Source organism: Arvicola amphibius, chromosome 12 (assembly GCF_903992535.2).
Source record: "Arvicola amphibius chromosome 12, mArvAmp1.2, whole genome shotgun sequence".
Classification (NCBI taxonomy): Eukaryota; Metazoa; Chordata; class Mammalia; order Rodentia; family Cricetidae; genus Arvicola; species Arvicola amphibius.
The window spans coordinates 62,283,051-62,302,961 of record NC_052058.2 but is presented as its reverse complement, the minus strand read 5'-3'; the positions used below and the strand labels follow the sequence as shown (position 1 = coordinate 62,302,961).

The 19,911-nt window shown below is 36.3% G+C and overlaps 1 protein-coding gene across 4 annotated transcripts in view; it reads left to right on the top strand.

Annotated features, from left to right (window-relative positions):
• The window catches only part of Cop1 (COP1 E3 ubiquitin ligase), a 138,919-nt gene that overhangs the window by 1,311 nt on the left and 117,697 nt on the right, over positions 1-19,911 (top strand). Inside the window, exons 2-6 of one of the 4 annotated variants that reach the window (XM_038349195.1) lie at positions 6,586-6,645; positions 12,287-12,387; positions 12,500-12,542; positions 18,389-18,453; positions 19,613-19,732. In XM_038349195.1, the coding sequence (XP_038205123.1) occupies positions 12,346-12,387; positions 12,500-12,542; positions 18,389-18,453; positions 19,613-19,732 (270 nt within the window). In that variant the 5' untranslated portion in view covers positions 6,586-6,645; positions 12,287-12,345. Of the gene's footprint in view, positions 1-6,585; positions 6,646-12,286; positions 12,388-12,499; positions 12,543-18,388; positions 18,466-19,612; positions 19,733-19,911 lie in introns of all 4 variants that reach the window. The other 3 variants (XM_038349194.1, XM_038349193.1, XM_038349192.1) reach the window with 3 other exon arrangements.

Genomic DNA, 19,911 nt, shown 5'->3' with positions numbered 1-19,911 from the left:
CCCCCCCCCCGAAAAACCCCCAAAACAAAGCAAAAAAAAAAAAAAGAGAGAACTGTATAATATAGTGGAACTTCTGTATCATTGCATCACAGCTGACATCTTAAATGACACAGTGGAATTCAGTCATTTGGCATCTAAGCGGGGCTTTAAGCAAAAAGATGAATCTGGTTGTTTTGAATTATTTTTTTGAGTTTTAATTGGATTTTAAATGCTAGGTGTAAGATTAAGAGAACTTAGTTAACCTTTCCTGCTCAAAAACTGGTAGACTTCTGGACCTCTCCTGCGAAGGGACTTTGTTGACTGACTTGATATAGGAAGTTGGTTTGAACAGTCATTCTTGGGGAAGTTGGTTCATGTTGGAGTTGAAGATGCTCTTATATGGTGTTATTAAATACGATAGGGTTAGAGATTGTAGCTATTGAGAAAGATAATGACTATAGTCTCTTGCTTCTTTAGGAATATAATTTGTATATCTGCTTTTGTTTAGATTTAGAAGTAACACTTGTTGAAACACATGATTTTTTGTACACAATTTAAATAGTTTATGGTTTTATTCCTCGTTTGTTTTGTTTTTTTGAGACGGGATTCTCTGTGTAGCTCTAATCGTTTTGGAACTCACTCTGTAGACCAGGCTGGCCTTGACCTCAAGAGATCTGCCTGTTTCTGTCCCCTAGTGCCGGGATTAAAAAAGTGTGTCCAACCACCACCTGCCCGGCTGAGGTGTTTGCGTTCTTGTCCAATCACTAGTGTCACATGATAAGGTAGAAGCTAGTAAAACAGGCAAAAGGTTTTAGCCATTATTTGCATTTCAGTATTCAAAAAATAGAAGAAAACAAACATGCCACCATCCTTAGGTCATTTAATATTGTAAAATGTGTGAGAAATCAGAGTATTAATCAGTTATTTCACAGATAACTTAGACATTGAGAGTAATATAGGCTATGGTATAGGGAGCAGGAGGTGGATGAGGATCAGCTGGCCCTAGGTTTGTTATTGGGCGTGTCCGAGTTTCATTTCTGTGCTGTGTCAAACACCTTGACTACAAGCACCTTAGTGAAGAAAAGGTTTATTGGGCTCACAGTTTCAGTTACAGTTCATTATTGTGGAGAGAACAATGCAGGAGCTTAAAAAACTCACATCCACAGTCAAGTAGAGAGGAATGTTCCATGCTGCCTGCTTTCTTGCCTCTGACCTAGCTGACTTTCTCCACTCCTGTACAGTTCAGCACTTCAAACCAGATACTGCTGCCCCAAATGGGCTGGGTTGTCTTATAACAGTTAAGAATGGAGAAAATCCCTCACAGGCATGCCAGTCATCAACCTGATCTAGACATTCCTTGGTTGACACTTTCCGGGGGTTATAGATGATGTTGACAGTTAAAACTAACCAGCTCAGTAGTAGGACTAAATTATTACTTCATCACCTGTTTGTTTAAAAAGATTATTGTGCCTAGGGGCTTGAGAGGAGACTTTGTGGCTAAGATGACTTGTTGCTCTCCCAGAAGACTGGGGTCTAATTCCCAACACCCACATGGCTGCACAACTGTCTGTAACTCCATTTTCAGGAGGTTGAATCCTTCTTCTGGGTTCCATAGGCACCAGGCACACAAGTGGTGCACATACATACTTGTAGGCAAAAACACCCATAACACTCATAAAATAAATAATTAGAAAGATTACGCCTACTCTCTTATCCTATGTTGTATAGGTAATATATTTTATATTCTAGTGAGAAAATGTTCAGTGAATATTTTTAGTTAAAATTTCAAATATTTCACTAAGAATTTTAATTCATTACTTTTCTCGGTGTTGAGATTGGCTATTCAGAAGACTTAATCAGTGAGTATATTTTGCAGTTCTTAAACTAGGTTTAATTCTGATCAGACTCTTGGAGTAGGATATGTTTTAGGTAGTCCTAACAACTCTTTTTTATTCCTAATTGGTCTCTAGGTGTTTTTGTCTTTTTCTGTATCTCAGTGTCAGATTGTGAGGCAATTCAAATTACTGTAATCTTTTATATCAAAATGAGGTTTAAGTTCAAATAATGTTAATTCTTTACTCATTGATAACACCTTTTAAAAGATACATTTGTATTTCACATCTCATTTTATCCTTAGAGTAGTTATAAAGAGTTATGTAGACTCTTGTTATTTTACTATAACACTAGTATAATGATTTCTACCTGCCGTTTTAGGTGGGATGGCTAAGAGACAAAATGAGAAATCTGATCTGGAGTTTCAGTTTAGCACTTCCCCTTATGTGTTTAGAAAGCTTGAGCTCTGAGTTCTAGCATACTATCCAGTGGTTCCTAAACGGGCTTGATTACAGGTAAGACGCTGTTTTTTAATGTTTTTCTTCTTAGCCACTTCTCCCCTTGCTGTCCCTATTCTAAGACATTATAATGGGAAGCAGGGGTGGGCAGCAGTAGATAAGGACATGCCCCCACCCCCATCCAAACCCTACTTGAGAACAGTTATTTAAAATAAAGTCACATACCTAATTTCAGGAACACTCTTGGCTTTATCATATTTGAAAGTGTGCATTTAATTGTAGGATTGATTGACATTTTAGATACTTAGAGCTTGTAGTTTTATGTGTCTTATAAATGATTGACAGTATTAAGTTGTGGGTATTTTTACAGGATAAAATGTCAGGGAAAATTAAGGTGACATGAGAAGTCCCATTACATTAACTCTAGAATTTAGTATGCCTTTCTTGCTAAATGAAAGCCAAGAAACTTCAACAGCAACTTATAATGTCAGAATTGCCTAGATAGTGTCTTTTCCTAAAGACATCTCATGCAAGGATGTTAATCACAGCAAATGAACTGTGTTACATGGTGACTTCGGTTTTGCCATATCAACTTTCAATCTCTAAATCTAAATGATGATCTTATAAAACCAAAAGGGAGTTTTTTAGAATAATAAAAATACAAATTAGTTCATATTTTTTTCTTAATTTTTAAATTTAAATTCTAAGTCTTAACCATTAAAACTTATAAATTATATCCCCTGAAGATGTAAAATAGAAAGTTACAGGATCCCGTCCATAGCTGTTATAATGGCACACTCAAGCAGAATTCTCTGCAGAAGACTGCACCCATGTTTTGGGAATGTATGTTGTCCTTATCATATATGGCTGTCTAAGCAATTATTTAGTAAACTCACCGACTTAGCTTAACTCTAGATCATCTTGAAGTGTCTGTAGCTGCAGAGCCAAGAATCAGCCTTTATCTAAGTGGAGGTCCCTGAGGGTGGAATGCAGGTTGCTAGTGGCAGTGTTGGGTTATGGTTCCCTGTAACGACTGACAGTTTTAGTAATACTTGTTAAGACATTCCTTTGTCATCAGTCTGTTTTCTTTATTGGCTGTTTCTCCTCCTGTTCATAGGTTATGTTTTCATTTGGGTGCCTAGCATGATGCCCATAGGCGCAACTCACACACACACACACACACACACACACACACACACACACAAACACACACACACTGGTGGTAGACATTGTTGACTTGAAGACCATTTTGCTCTTTTTGATTTCTTTTTTTAATTAAAATTAAGCAGCATTTTGAAGGCAAGTTTCAAGAACTAATTCTTTCCTAGAGTCTGATACTATCTCTTCTAGGATATGTTGACATCTGGGGTTTGAACAATAGCTCCATCATTTTATTCCTGATTTGTGCAGTTGGACCCTTAATACAGTCACACTTACTCACAAACAAAGGGGAGAAAGCTTATGTGGCTGTTCCAGAGTTCTTTCTGATGTCCCTTTGTGCTTCCTTAAGTGCTTGATTAGTTGTTCTGCTTGTGTTATGACAACCTACAAAATGCTTTCAGGCAAAAGAATGAGGCCACAATAAACTGGGTCCACATAAAGATATGTTCATTTGTTTCCCTTCTTTCAAGGGTCCAGTCCTGTGCTGACTAGTGTTCAGTGTATAAAAGAGGTTGTTTTTATCTAGTTTTCTGAGTAATATGGTCAAAGGAAAGTTCTCCCCATTTAGATGTTGGCCTCAAGAGCAAGTGAACTATATTTCATTAGGTTTCTCTGAGAATAAATTTAACTATCTTTTACTTGTTTTATCTTTTGACATTTTAAAACATTGATTTGTATGTTACAGTTGATGGTACCATAACAATGGTGGTTAGATGTAGCTATCATTTCATGCAGATGTGTGCACATAAAATACCTGCCCTGCCTTTAATTCCAGCCAGGGCAGAGGCCGGCAGATCTCTGTGAGTTCAAGGCTAGCCTAGTCTACAAAGTGAGTTCCAGGATAACCAGGGCTGTTACACAGAGAAACCCGGTCTTGAAAAGCCAAAAAAACCCAAACCAAAACAAAACAAACCCCCCCCCCCAAAAAAAAACCCCAAAAAACCTGCTTCAAGGCATGAATGTAGGTTTTGGCAAAATAAAAGAAAATCTCTTTAATAATTTTGAATTAATTGTTTCATTCTTTTTGAGCTAATTGTAGGAATGAGGCACAAGTGATTCTGAGATGTAGAAAATTAGATATGTTCAGCAGAATTCCACAGTTGAAATCAGTTGTAGAATACATGGCAAAGTTTAAAGGTGGCGTAAGATACTAGTGACAGTGGTGTTTGGTTCTATTATGTATTCTTTTAAGTAAATCTTTTAGTGATGAGGCATCACTAAAGTACTGGCTATTATTGTGTGGAAAAATTGGCTGTTGGTGACAGGCTACTTGAGAATCCTGTGAAGTGGCATGATGGATAAAACAGTTGTTGCATAGACCAGTCTGAAGTCTGTTCTGGAACCTTAGCAGAAGGAGAGCCAGCTGCTCAGAGTCCTCTAACCTGCACATGTGCCATAGGACCTGCACACACAGATAAAATCAAGTTTAGCTGGGTGTACATCTTTAATCCTAGCACTTGGGAGGAGACAAGTATATCTATGTGAGTTCCAATGCTAGCCTGATCTACATTCTGAGTTCCAAGCTAGCCAGGGCTACGCAAAGACCCTGCCTCTGAAAAAATAAAAAAATAAAAACTAATTTATACTGGGGAGTATAGTTCAGTAGGTAAAGTGCTTGCTGAATATGCATAAGGACCTGAGTTCGTATCCTCATCAAAAGGTGGAGTTGGCAGTGTACACACCTGTAACCTCAGTGCTAGAGGTTGGATACAGATGAATTTGGAGTTCACTAGCCAGTGTTGCAGAAGAAGTGTACTCAAAGTTTAGTGAGAGACTTACTCTCCCCTCTACCCCCCATTTAAAAGGTTGTTATTGAAGAAGACATCAAACATTGACCTCTCACCTCTACACTCACCCAGATGGGCTAGCATTCGGACATATGAACATACACACATGCATATATTCTACACACCACCCCCCAAAAAAAAATAAATCAGTAATGTTAAATTCTAAAACATACACGTTTGTGAGAGCCCCAATTTGATTTTTAAGTGTAATTCACATACATGATTTAAGACAAAGTTTATATAAATCTAAAGAGAGAAGTATAATAAAATTCTGTTTTGGCCGGGGACATATCTTAGATCAGGAATGCCTAGTGTATATGAGGCTATGTGCAAAATCAGCGTGGGTGGATGCATGTACACAATAAAAGAAGATAACAATTGAAAATATATTTCCATAGGGCCCTTTCAAGAGGTAGGGGTGTGTGTGTGTGAGAGAGGGAGAGAGAGAGACAGAGACAGAGAGAGAGAGAGAGAGAGAGAGAGAGAGAGAGAACAGGAGCATGCCAGAGGACTTTCATCTTTAGGATTTTTGTTCACCTTATTTGAAACAGTGTCATTGGCTGGGAGCTCACCAATCAGACTATACTAGCCACCCAGGGATCCCCAGGAATTCTGTCATTGCCTCCCTGGCTCACAACAAATCATACACATTTACATGGATTGGAAGAATGGAACTCAGGTCCTCTTGCTTGTAAGGCAAATGTTTGCCAACTCCCTTTATTTTATTTTAGTTGACACAGTTATTTTGTGTACTTAGAGTACAGCTTTTCAGTACATGTGTATAATATGTAATGGTTGGGTTAATACAGTTTGGTATGCCTGTCACCTTGTGGATTTACCATTTCTTTGTGGTTGGAACATTGAAAATATCCTGTCCTAGCCAATTAAAATGTTTAGTTTCTTTGTGTTAACCATAGTTATCATATTATGATTTAGATCATTCAAGATACTTGTCCTACCTAACTATAACCTTATACCATTCATCATACTCTTTATGGCCAATCTTAAGTGCAAAGAATGCAGGGATTTTGAGTGTTGTTTTGATCTTCTATAGAAGAATATGGAAGAGGAGAATTAGAATTGAAATTTAACTCAAAGCATACATCATATATGGGCTGTATTAATGTTTGAATAATCTAAGTGTATTCACTGCACTTAGTTTAGAATGTATTGCTCCCTGGGTCAGATTGAATATATTACTTTTACTAATAGTTCTGTATATGTCTGTTGAGAAAATTAGAATACTTAACTCTTAGCCATATATTAAATTTGGTTTGGTTGGCTTTAGGTCACTAACCCTTTATAATGTGTAGTACTCTGCCTTAACAAACATTTATTAGTGATTGGTTTTTCTCTTTCCTTTGTAGCCCCATCTGCTTTGATATGATTGAAGAGGCATACATGACAAAATGTGGCCATAGCTTTTGGTAAGATGGTTTTCATTCAGTATAAGTGCAACTGAGAAGAAGTTATGCCCTTTAAACTCATTTTAGATTGTTTCTTCAACTGATAGGTTTGACAGTTCAAGATGTAAAATGTGTTTAGTACATGACTTCTCTGAAATAAATAGAGGCTTTAAAATCTTATGGTTATTTCCTGTTAGCAGAAACGGTGATGTTTTAGAAAATTAAGGTGGGTAATCAGTCATTAAGCACGAGATACCAGTTACTCACTTGGAAGTAAGGTGAGAGGACCCTTAAAACAGGTGGCACAAAACTAGGAAAAGGATGGAGTGAATTAGAACATCCTATGCTGTCTTTGTTAATACTTCACAGGTTATCTTTAGACTATATTGTGTTATTTTGATCTATTTATTTTGCAGTCTTACCCATTTTGATAATTATGTTGTGCTATCGTTGTTCATTGTTGTATAGTTTCCAGGACTTGTTCTTTTTTCAAAACTGAAACTCTATACTTTTTAAAACAATGATTCACTTTCCATCTCTGCAGTTCACAAAATCCAGTATTCTGCTTTGTGTTTGCAACTTCTAGATATCGCATATATGTGTACTTAGATCATGTCTTAGGGTTTTAATTGCTGTGAAAAGGCACCATGATCATGGCAACTCTTATGAAGGGGAAATATTTAATTGGTGTTTTGTTTACAGTTTTAGAGGTTCAGTACATACATTATCATTGTGGCAGGGGCATGGTGGCATGCAGGTAGATGAGAGCTCTACTTCTTGCAAGCAACAGGAAGTTTACTGAGATAATGGGCCATATCTTGAACAATAGGAAACTTTAAAGCCTGCCCCGACAGTGACACATTCCCTTCCACAAGGCCATACTCACTCCAACAAAGCCACACCTCTTGTTAGCGCAATCCCTTTAGGGGCCATTTTCTTTCAAACCACCACAGATCATATGTGTCTATCTATGAGTGACTTACTTCACATAAAGTCCTTTGAATTCTTCTGTGTTCTATTGTGACACAGTTACCTTTTTTAAGTTTGAATAGTATTTTGTTACATGTACAGGTGACATTTTGTTTATCCATTCAGCCATCTATGCTGATTGGGTTGCGTCTTCCTCCTGACTCTTAGGAATAATGTTACCATGAATGTGTATTAATTACTTTTCTGTTGCTGTGATAAAACAGCATGATCAGAAACAGCTGATCGATGGAAAAGTCAAGAGTTTCCCAATCCAGAGGGAAAAGAGTGCATTGTGGTGGGGAGGCATGGCAGCAAGCAGCAGGCATGGTGGCAGAATTGTTAAGCTGAGAGCTCACATCTTCAAATATTATTCAAAGTAGAGAGAGGGAACAGCAAGTGGGAAAGACTATAAACACTAAAAACCCTCCACCAGTAATATACTTCTCTGGCAAAGATGGACTTCTCAGCTTCACCAAACATTGCCAAATATATGAGCCATTAAGGAGAAACTTTCCTTCACACCGTTACAGTATGCATATAGAAATACTTCTGCAAAACTCTGTTTCCAATTCTTTTTTGATAGCCACCTTTTTTTTGGGGGGTGGTTGTTTTACTTTGGCTGACTTACTACAAAGGATACCTAAAAAGGTAGAAGTAAGAACCAGGTCTAGATTTTCACAGGGTAAGGTAGTAAGGTAGGCGGGAAGGACATGTGTAGTTACCCACTCTTTCCAGGCATGATACTCTTCTAGTACCTCCACATACTCAGCAGTGTGCACACCTCTGCACTGGACATCGTTTTGGTTTCTTACAAAGGCTTTTCATTAAGTTGTAGGAACTGATTAAATCAATGGTCATTAAATCAACTGACTCTTCTTCAGTTCCTCTCATCTCCCTGTTGATGAAGGTGAGCTTGAAGTTACAAACATCTACAAAGTAATCCCCTAAGCAACCTAGAAGCTCCCAGACATCAGACACCTGGCTTTATTTATTTTTTCCATTAGAACTAGCATATTCTATTTGAGATCAGCCATATTCATGAATTATTTATGAGTCCTGTTAGCATGTAAGATTAACCTTAATATTTTTTTAAGTCCATATTGTGCCTGTAATTTTATGTTGAAAATGGGTGGGCATGACATTTGGCAGGTAGATGTCCTTGAGTTAATAGTGGGCCATTGATCTGGAGTATGGTGTTTCAGGGTTAGATAAGAAGTTCAGATTAAACTAACTTACTTAATTTTTAGTATTTATGTTCTCCATTAAAATAAAATTGTGCCACTATATATTCTTGATTTAGAAAAGCAACTTTTGTCGTCTAGAATGCTGTGCTACAGAAATTAAATGTCTCTCTTAGTTGCTTTTTTCTCCATTGTCAGAAGTTTTCACTGTTAAGGAATGAGTACATCTTTTTTTATAACTTTTTTGCCGTGTTATTTTTCAGTTTTCTTTGAAATTTTATTCTTTCACAATTCATATATAAATAATATACTGTAATCATAATACCCTACTGATTATATACTCTTATCTCCCTCCTTCCCTCCAAATACTTTTACCAAGAAGTTCCCCTCCTACTTGCATGTTGTTTTTCATTTTTTATTGATTAATTTGGTTATTTGAAAGTTTTGTACATGTATATATTATGATTACATTCTTCTTTTACCTCCCTCTTGTTCCTACCAAGCCTCCTCACCCCTACTAGTCCTTTTCTTTAGGTCATGTCTTTGTTTTTTTGTGGCCCCACTGCATTTATTAAAGGGTGCCTGAGTGAACATGGACAGGCAGTTATTTGCTTAAGCAAGGGCAGCTTACCAGGGGCTACCACACTGTTGAATATGATCTGTGCCTCCCACCCTGGTGACCATTAATTTTCTATAGTTCCTGGAAAAAACTTAGGGACTTATGTGGCCCTCCTCCATCTGTGATGGTGTACTGATGAACCCAGTCTTTTAGAGGTCTTGTGTAAGTAGCCACTGCTGTGGTAAGATCTGGGGTACAAAAGTTGGGTCATGTCCAAGAGACAGCATTTCACATAGTCTTTCTTTCCCATCTCTGCTTTCTCTTCTTTCATGTTACTTAAGATTGGGGTGGGTAGGATTAAACATGTCCCTCCCCTTTTTTGGGCTGACCTTTCAAAAATTACTTATTTTTAGTCTTTGGTTAACTGTAGCCCATTACAAAGAGAAGCACTACTACGTGGGCATAAACAATTATTTAGAAAGCATTTTGACATCATATCCATATAGCAGAACAGCAGTGGTAGATTCTCTCCTAGGCCCAATAACCTTGAACAGCTTTATACTGCCTGACATGAATTCATACTGTGCAGCAAGCCTAAAGCCCCATCAGAAAACAATTGGTTACTCCCATAACAGAGACACTACTATTGGCACATGTGGGCACATCTTGCATGGGAGGTTGTTATTTTAGCTTGCCAGGTTCACAGATGGGTAAGACTCTTGGTGACTCTTCTACCCCAGAAATCTGCATAATGCCTTTACTACTATAAATGTTAGTGAGAAGGAGGAAAACTTCTAGCACAATTCTTGCTTAATTTAAGTCCTTTAACTTAAGTGTGGGGTATATTTCAGCAGTAGGGTCTTGCTTATCATCTAGTCTGGGAGACAGTAAAGAGTAGTAACATTAGCCTTCATTGTCTTTGGGACCTTTGGGACCTTCCTGACTAATTACTTATATAGAGGTGGCAATCAGAATTTTGTTTAATAACTTAATGGCTTCTGAGAGCAGTGTTAAGTTGCTTTATCTTTGGCACAGTTGCTGCTATTTCAGCCAGTAATTACAATTCTGCAGTTTCTGGCCTGCTTATATGGCAGTGCTGCCAGGCGTGGTGGGAATTCTTTTCCTGCAGGCACTGGCTCTATTGTTACCTCTAAAGGTAGCTTTAACTAAATATTTATCATTGTATTTATAAATAGATTCAATATTCAAAGGCTGGGGTGAAAACCTGCTAGCTTAGAGGGATTGAGTAACGACTAGCTAACCTTCTCTCCTTGCTGGTGTCTCCCAAAAAGCATGTTCTACTTCACCAAAACAAAGTCGTGCCACTAAAAGTCCTTCCCTGCAACTTTGGTCCCTCTCTCTCTCTCTCTCTCTCTCTCTCTCTCTCTCCCTCTCTCCCTCTCTCCCTCTCTCCCTTCCTTCTTTGTTACATCTGTTTCTTCATGCATTATTGATTTCTAACTCAGGGTGTCAACTAGACTTTAAAGGCACAGAGGAAAGCAAAAGAAATATTTGCCTTTAATGAGTTAGAGGTCACTTACAGTTAGTTTTATATGGTGGTATGTAAGTTGCTGCACCTTAATTCTTTTAGTATAGATTGATATTTTCCAGTCTGGTATGAAAAGTCAGTTCCATATTAGCAAGGACAATTCTTTTTGACTCTGTCACAGGCCTTTCTTTCTTTCTTGAAGGGAAAGACTGGAAATCAGCCATATAGTTGTTAATGCAAATCTATCAACCTGAGTTGGCTCTTCAGAAGCCATGTAAAGGTGGACGGAATGAACCTTCTCCACAAAAATGTCCTCTGATCTTTTGAATGTGCTTCTCAGCATCACACACAGAGTACTAGTAAAGTTAGCATTTTTAAAAAACTAGCATGTCACAAAAATTTAAGAAAGAAAATTACCTATAGTACATATGAAATACATATTATATATATAACATTCTTAAATATATATGGTATAATACATAGGTAAAATGTAATTTTTATTGCTAGTATACATTGTATTGGATTGACAATTACAGATTTAGTCAGTTTGTGTAGTTTAGGTTGCTTCTATTATAGTTTGCTATTACGATGCCGTAATGCTTTTAGATAACTGATGTTTCTTGATAATAAATCCCTATAAATAAAATTTACCATATTAAAAGGAATATAAAACCTTGAGGTTTTTTTCTGAATATGCTTTTCAGGAAAGTTGTATTGGTTTCATTTCATTCAGCTATTTATGATTATGTCTTCTGGAATATAACAGTATTTTCTTTTATTTTTCCATTCCTGTTAGTAAAAAGTAACATGTAATTTTGAATCACTTTTTGTTCTTGTGAAGCGAATATGACTTTTGTTATATAGTGAAGGTGATGTTTTTCTCATTCTTCTTTTTTTTTTCTTTTTTCTTTTTTTGGTTTTTCAAGACAGGGTCTCTCTGCAGCTTTTTTAGAGCCTGTCCTGGAACTAGCTCTTGTAGACCAGGCTGGCCTCGAACTCAGAGATCCGTCTGCCTCTGCCTCCTCAGTGCTGGGATCTCATTCTTCTTGATTAGATTTTTGTCTTTGCTTGAGTAGTTAAGAGTTTTTGTTTGAGCTCTGTGTAATATAAGTACTCCCAAGATTCATTAGACCATAGGCATTTGCTTTTCTAGAATATACTATAAATGTGAAACCTAGAACTTAGTCCTCATTTGTCTTTTATGCTATATATAGTACTTTTTGAGTTTATTTTGAAATAGTTTATGTATTGTTTACTCAGTAAATGCTGAAATAGTTTATATATTGTTCAGTCAATAAATGCTTTATGTATTTTGTTTGTTATACAGAGATATAAGTGGTAATAAATTGGCTATATTAGTTATGTTGAAAGTGAGAACACTAATAGATAGTGTTTTGTGGCCAGTTTGTTAATTTCTTCATTGTTATAATTAAGTTTGTGTTTTTTCTTCCCTCATGCTAATAGCTACAAGTGTATTCATCAGAGTTTGGAGGACAATAATAATAGATGTCCCAAGTGTAATTATGTTGTGGACAATATTGACCATCTCTATCCTAATTTCTTGGGTGAGTTTTTAAATTATTTTTATTATACTCTTTCCACAAAATATATGCTGACAATAGTTTGTTCAGAAATCCCGACTCAGAAGTAAGCAAGTTTTTCTCTGTTACTCACCAGGGTGCTTTCATCTTCTTGGGCTATGGCATAGACTCTATACATGGTTAGTACCATTTCTTGTTATTTTTCAGTTTCATAAAAGCAAAACCCAACATGCCCTTTAGAGTTTTGTGCACATGTTTGGACAGAATGTAAGGTTTCAAGAGGTTGGCAAAGGTCTAGAACACTTTGTGTCTCTGTAAGTAGAATTTATTCTGTGTTTCTATGTTTCTCCTGACAGTTTAGCAGTGAGAAGTAATAAAGGAAAGGTTTGACGGGGAGGGAGGACATGTGCTTGGTCAGTGTTGACTGATAGGAGAAGAAAAAAGCTGAGGATGGAGATTCCTGGGTATAGAGTGTATGAACTGGAATGGTTGGAGGAGGAAGATATAAATAAAGAATTTGATATGGAAATGTAAGAATTGTAGTATAACTTCAATTATAAGTGGTAAACTTGGAAGTAATGTAGTCAGGTGCTAAATGTAAATTTAAAAATTAATGGCTTTAGTTGGATGTGGTGGCATGTGTTCATACCCAGCACTGGGGGACTAACACAGAAAGATCCTGTGTGGTTCAAGCAGACCCTGTCTTAAAATAAGTTATTACTAATTTTGCACACTAAATTTCTTAACATAAAATTATAGACCCAATTTAACTTCAATACAAATTAAGGGAATAAGGACTGTTAGAACACAGCAGAAATACTAAGACTAATCTTATATACCAATAATAAACATAAATAATTCATGAGGATGACTAGTTCCAAGTAGAATGTTCTACTTCCTATGAAAAACAGGTAAAATGAATTGTCTGCTGTCTGGGAGCGTCTAGTTGCTCAGGGGACTAACGACTTTGTAGATGTTTGTAACTTCAAGCTCACCTTCATCAACAGGGAGATGAGAGGAACTGAAGAAGAGTCAGTTGATTTAATGACCATTGATTTAATCAGTTCCTGCAACTTAATGAAAAGCCTTTGTAAGAAACCAAAACGATGTCCAGTGCAGAGGTGTGCACACTGCTGAGCATGTGGAGGTACTAGAAGAGTAGCATGCCTGGAGAGAGCAGGCAACTACACATGTCCTTCCCGCCTACCTTACTACCTTACCCTGTGAAAATCTAGACCTGGTTCTTACTTCTACCTTTTTAGGTATCCTTTGTAGTAAGTCAGCAAAAGTAAAACAACCTAAAGAATATGAAAAAAGGAACTCAAAAACATAGATATATACTAATTAAGGTGGCTGCTAGCTAGTAAAGAAAAGCAAAGAGACGGAGAAGCTGTGTGTATTATGTTTGGAGTGGAATACATACAGTATGGTGTTTTCTGAAAACAATATTTTCATGATCCAACAGTTTACTATAAGTAGATACCAAGAAAAATTGGAAGCAGAGCTCTGCAGGAGTATTTGTATGTGCACATTCCTAGGATCATTATTCACAGGAGCTGGAGCCATGGAAGGCAAAATGGATAAAATACAAAGTAGAATATTACTCAGACTTGAAAAGGAAGGAAATTGACAAAACCTAAAATACCCCCAGTATTCTTAGAGCTCCTTTTTTTCCTCCCTTGAGTCTTGAAGTACTACCACCATTTTCAGGACTTACTCTTTAGTTTATCCCCGCTTTCCACTCCACCCCCCAAGTATGTATGTTTCTTTGTTTATAAAGTTTGTAATTTAACTTTTCTTAGTTTTGTTATGAATCTACCTCTTTTTGTAGATTCTATTAAATTAAAATCTATATTTAGACCTATATGGTGTTGAACACCTGTAATCTCCTGGCATTTCAGAGGATGAAGTAGGGGGATTTAAAATTTAGTTCTGAGTTTGGCTGCACAGGGAGACTCTGCCTCCCTCCCTCCCCTCCCCCCCCCCTCTCTGCCCCTTCCTACCCTCTCCCCCTCTTCCCATTTGTTTGTCTGTCTGTCTGTCTGTCCCATACATACATTCACTCTTAGGCAGTCAGAGCTCCAGGCACTATATTATATACTTTATGGATATGGCTTAATTTAATCTTTATGAAGTCTTATGAGATACAGTATGATTATACTTATTATTTTAAATGATGACACTGAGACACAAACAAGTTGAGTAACTTGGGTAAAATAATATAAACTTTACCTTTCTTCTCATTTTTCTGAGATCTGATTAGAGATATAAAAGTCTTGGTTAAAATTTCATGCCAAATAGTCAATCATATATAACTTGTATTTTAAGAGACTTCCACGTTACTCACATTTTAAGGTGAAAACTAAAAGATATATTTTTTTTTTTTTCGAGACAGGCTTTCTCTGTGGCTTTTTAGAGCCTGTCCTGGAACTAGCTCTTGTAGACCAGGCTGGTCTCGAACTCACAGAGATCCACCTGCCTCTGCCTCCCGAGTGCTGGGATTAAAGGCTTGCGCCACCGCCGCCCGGCCTAAAAGATATTTTTAAAGAAATTCTATAAGAAGTAAAATATACATAAGGGAAAAAAAAGAAAAAATCAGTTCTTTTATTTCACAGCCAAACTGCTGTTTAACTAAAGGCATAATTTAAATTTTTGTTTTGTTTTTTTGAGACGGTTTCTCTGTGTAACTTTGGTGCCTGCCCTGGAACTCACACTGTAGACCAGGCTGACCTCGAACTCACAGAGATTCACCTGCCTCTGCCTTCCAGGTGCTGGGATTAAGGATTAGCCTACCACTGCCTGGCTAAAAAAGTAATTTTTATTCTTTGAAAATTTCATACATTGTATTTTGACTATATTCACCCTTCTCCCAATTCCTTCCAAATCTATCCCCTCTCTCCCTGTTAACCTAGTCTTGTGTCCTCTTTCTTTTATACCCATCAAGTCCAGTTTGTGGTGCCCAGATCGTTTTAGATGTGTGGCCTTCTATTAGTTGACAGTTAAGTGTAATTCTCTGTCCATTCAGCAGAATAATCGTAGGAGGTTCTTCTCTAGAATTTATGTACCTGTCCAGTCACAGGTTTAAGCCTGACAGTGGTGTCTGGTATGGCTTCATTTTGTGGATTGGTCATTAAATCCAATCAGAAAGTGGATGGTTAATCCTGTAGTGGTTGTTCCATTTTTGTACTGGTGAGATATGTCTTGCTAGACAGGCTGTTAATATAGATCAAATGTTTCACAGTGGCATAAGATTGACAGTTGCTTTTCTCCTCCAGTATTGTGTATAACACCTTCTTTGAAGTATAATCAAGTATTTTCACTATCCACACAAAAGTTCTGAGTCAATGTTTAAAGCTTATTTTGCTTAGTTGCATTATTTCCTTGCTAAAAAGCACTTGAGATAGTGCTTTTCTTTTTTGTACAGTTCAGCTTGTCCTTGCGCTTGTAATTTTACCATGTGGTACTCCCAAATGCTGCTGTGTTTAAACCTGTGCCACCATGCCTGTTTTTTTTATTGTAATATAATCTTTCTATAGTGTTGTATGCTATAATACTTCATACCTATTAATGTATTTTCATTTTCATTTTAACATTTGTTTTCTGTAACTGTTTTGCAATTTGTAACCTCTAAAAAAACGATGTAATGTGTTGGTAAGAATCAGAGTGGCGTGTGAGACTTTAAGATACTTAATAGCATACAGTATTGTAACTATTTAAGTCACAGTTCTTATTTAAATGCTAATGATGTAATGTAACCGAAACATTAAACTTAGCTTATTCTTTTTAAAAGATTGGTTTATTATGTGTATATGAGCTTTTTGTTTGCATATATTTATGTGTACCAAGTATATTCCAAGGAGGCCAGACAAAGGCTTTGGTGGTCAGAAGTTGCTATGTGGTTGCTGGGGACTGAAGGTGGTCCTCTCTAAGTGAAGCAAAGTCTCTTAACTAATTAGCCATCCTCCAGCACCACTCTGGTTTATTGTTACTTGTTCATTCTCCATTGTATTATTTTAGATTCTCTCTCTCTCTCTCTCTCTCTCTATATATATATATATATATATATATACATATATATATATGTATATATATATATACATACACACACATATGTATGTATATGTATATAAAGATTGTAGTAATTTTATGAGGTGTTTGTTTCCCACTTTTTACAACCAGACTGATGTATTAATATTCTGGTTCTAAATCTTAGCCCTATTAACCTTCACAAAACCATCCTCTGATGTTTCATGAGTAGGTCACAACTTGTAAATACATACTTTTATCTGTATTTTTTTATTCACCTTTATATCTAGAGAGTCTGTGCATAGTTTGGCTCCATTCTTATTTGACCTTTAGATGGCCTGTGTACTCTATAAGTCTACATCAATGATAGTATTAGTTATCCCATTATATTATAACTACTACACCATATGTATCTCTTTTGCTGGTTTGAGTTATTTGAGGCTGTAGATCATTTCATTCAGTTTTGAAGCTTCAAACCCAAGGTGGGTTTGGAATCTATTTTGATTTATTTGTGTAGTGGACCATATTCAGTATTTCATCTTGAATATCAATTCTGTCTTCCATTTGTTTATCAAATAATTTTTGCATCATAATAGAATTTTCTAGCACCATTTATCAGCTCTTTTGGTATTAGTATGTTTGTCTGTAAGAACAAACAAAAAATAAACAAAAACAACAAAAAACCCAAATACAAGTAAAAGTCCCTTAAACATTGTTTAAACTTTATTCATTTAAAGAGAATTTCTAGAATTATTTAGCACTTCCTTGATAATATTTTTTCTTTCATGAGGATCTGCCTTGATCCATTGCATAGCTACCCCAGAACTTCAAAATGGCTTTAAGAAGTATCAGATACCATCTCTTTCTGGAGAGAGAGAGAAAGAAATTTTTTTCTTTCATATGAAAGAGAGCACATCTCTCATTGACTAGGAATGTGTGTGTTTCTGGGCTGTGTGTGGCATCCATATAACCCTGGCTGAGGTAGGAGCATCAGGAACCCTAGTCAAGCTTGGTACATAGTAAGACCTTGTCTGGAAAACCAAAATCAAACTGTGTGACTTTGACTTCGTGTCAATTCCTGGCTAAGAATAAACTCACTAGTTTGGCTTAGATTAGTCACACCATTGAGAAGAGATTTGGCATCCCTGAAAGTTATATATGGCAGTCTGAGATTAATCTTTTTTTAAAAATAAAAAAAGGTACATGAGTGACACCCCCAATAAACAAACAAACAAACATTTGTTTATTTGTTTAATAAATTTATTTAAATAAATAAACATACATTTATTCATCTATCTATCTATCATCGTCTGTCTGTCTGTCTGTCTATCTATCTATCTATCTATCTATCTATCTATCTATCTATCTATCTATCTATCTATCTATCTATCTATCTATGCAGTGTTCTGCCTGCATGTATGCCTGCAGGCCAGAAGAGAGCACCAGATTTCATTATGTATGGTTGTGAGCCAACATGTGGTTGCTGGGAATTGAACTCAGGACCTTTGGAAGAGCAGGTAGTGCTCTTTACCTCTTAGCCATCTCTCCAGCTCTGGAAAAATAATCTTGTTACTAAGAACTATGAAATGATTTTGAATAGTTAATTATCAGTCTCTTTCAAGATGTTTAGATTTATAGAAAAGTTACAACAAAGTAAAATCTTCAGTGCTTGTCTCATAGAATACATGTGTTTTCACACAGTGAAAAATAATCTCTTTACCAGATACCAATAGTATTATTATTGAGAAACATATAAAAGAGGGGTGTATATTATAAAGAATTTTCTGTAGTAATAGAATTAATTATAAAGAATTTCCTGCAACAATTATAGAAAATACTTTCCTAATTCAAAATAGAATAGAAAGCTAATAATTTCTCCTTTATATTTATTTAAATTTCAGACTCTGTAAAGTTAAGATAAAATCTACCTGAACAGAACAAGTAGAAGATAAATATAACAGATATACAAATTTTGTGTGCTTTTTATTTTTGTTTTCAGTGAATGAACTCATTCTCAAACAGAAGCAAAGATTTGAGGAAAAGAGGTTCAAGTTGGACCACTCAGTGAGTAGCACCGTATGTTTCAGCTCTTATTACTATTTACTGTTCTTGTTCGTTTTGTAATACTGGTGATTGAGCCCAGGGCTTTGTATATAGTAGACAAGTGATGTGGGAGAGTCTTCTGTTTGTGTTGATTTCATTTGTTAATAAAGAAAACTGCCTTGGCTTATTTAATGGGCCAGCCCTTAGGTGGGTGGAGTAGACAGAACAGGAAGAAGGAAGTGAGGTAGATGGCTCAGTCAGATGCCATGCCTCTCCTCTCTGAGCGAGATGCGATGAAGCTCCGGCCCAAGATGGACGGACGTACACTAGAATCTTCCCGGTAAGGCACCACTTCTTGGTGCTACACAGATTATTAGATAAGGGTTAATCAAGATGTGAGTAAGAGGCTGGATCTAATGGGCCAGGCAGTGTTAAGTGAATACAATTTCTGTGTTGTTATTTCGGGGCATAAGCTAGCCATGCAGCCGGGAGCAGGGCGGCGGGAACGTGGCCCGCTGCTCCTCACTACAGACAAGTGCCCTATTCTTAGCCCCTCCACTTACTCCTATTTTTACTAAATTCATTTTAATGTTTTTATTTGATAATAGATATTAATACCTAAGAAATAATTGACTTTTCTTAAAGAAGTTTATTTAAGAATACTTAAATAAATATTTATTTAATAAATAATAATAAATAATAACTTGTTTAACTGTATTATCTGTAGTAGTTTACCAGACTGACCATCATTTGAAGGGCCTGGTGGTATATCACCTTAGATAGGGTTTATTTCTATCTAGCATGTGACAGCTCATATGTCAAGGTATTTTGAACAAGCTGTGCAAAGTTTCTTAGCTAAAAGGATTAACCCCAAATTGTTGAGATTGCTGTGATTAAATTAATAATTTATCAAATGCAAGCCTGAAAATCCAGGTGTTTTGAGGTGTCAACTTAATATACTTAATTACTTAGAGATATCAACTTAATATTTGTCTTCTGTGTGCCTTTTATACTTGTTAGCTATATATTCAGTAAAAGTAGAGTTAGTGTTTAAATTGTGTTCCACGAATTGAGGAAAAGTAAGAATGAGAATGCAGTTTGCTTTTGATGTAGAAAGTACTTCAGTATTTGCTTTAGAATCTAAAACAGTGTTAAGTTTCCATGTTCTTTTTAATTTTAGAATGGGCATAGGTGGCAAATATTTCAAGATTTGCTAGGAACTGATCAGGATAACCTTGATTTGGCCAATGTCAACCTCATGTTGGAATTACTAGTGCAGAAGAAGAAACAACTGGAAGCAGTAAGTGGTGCCTAAACTTAAAAGATAGTTTGTTTTAAATGATAATCTATTATGTAATAAAATTGCCTAGAATGTTTTGGAAATAATAGGGTGTTGTCAGTACTACAAAATTAGACTAAACACATGTAAAAAAGTATTTCTTAAGCCCCTGTTTTTTTTTTAAGTTCTAAAGCAGATGA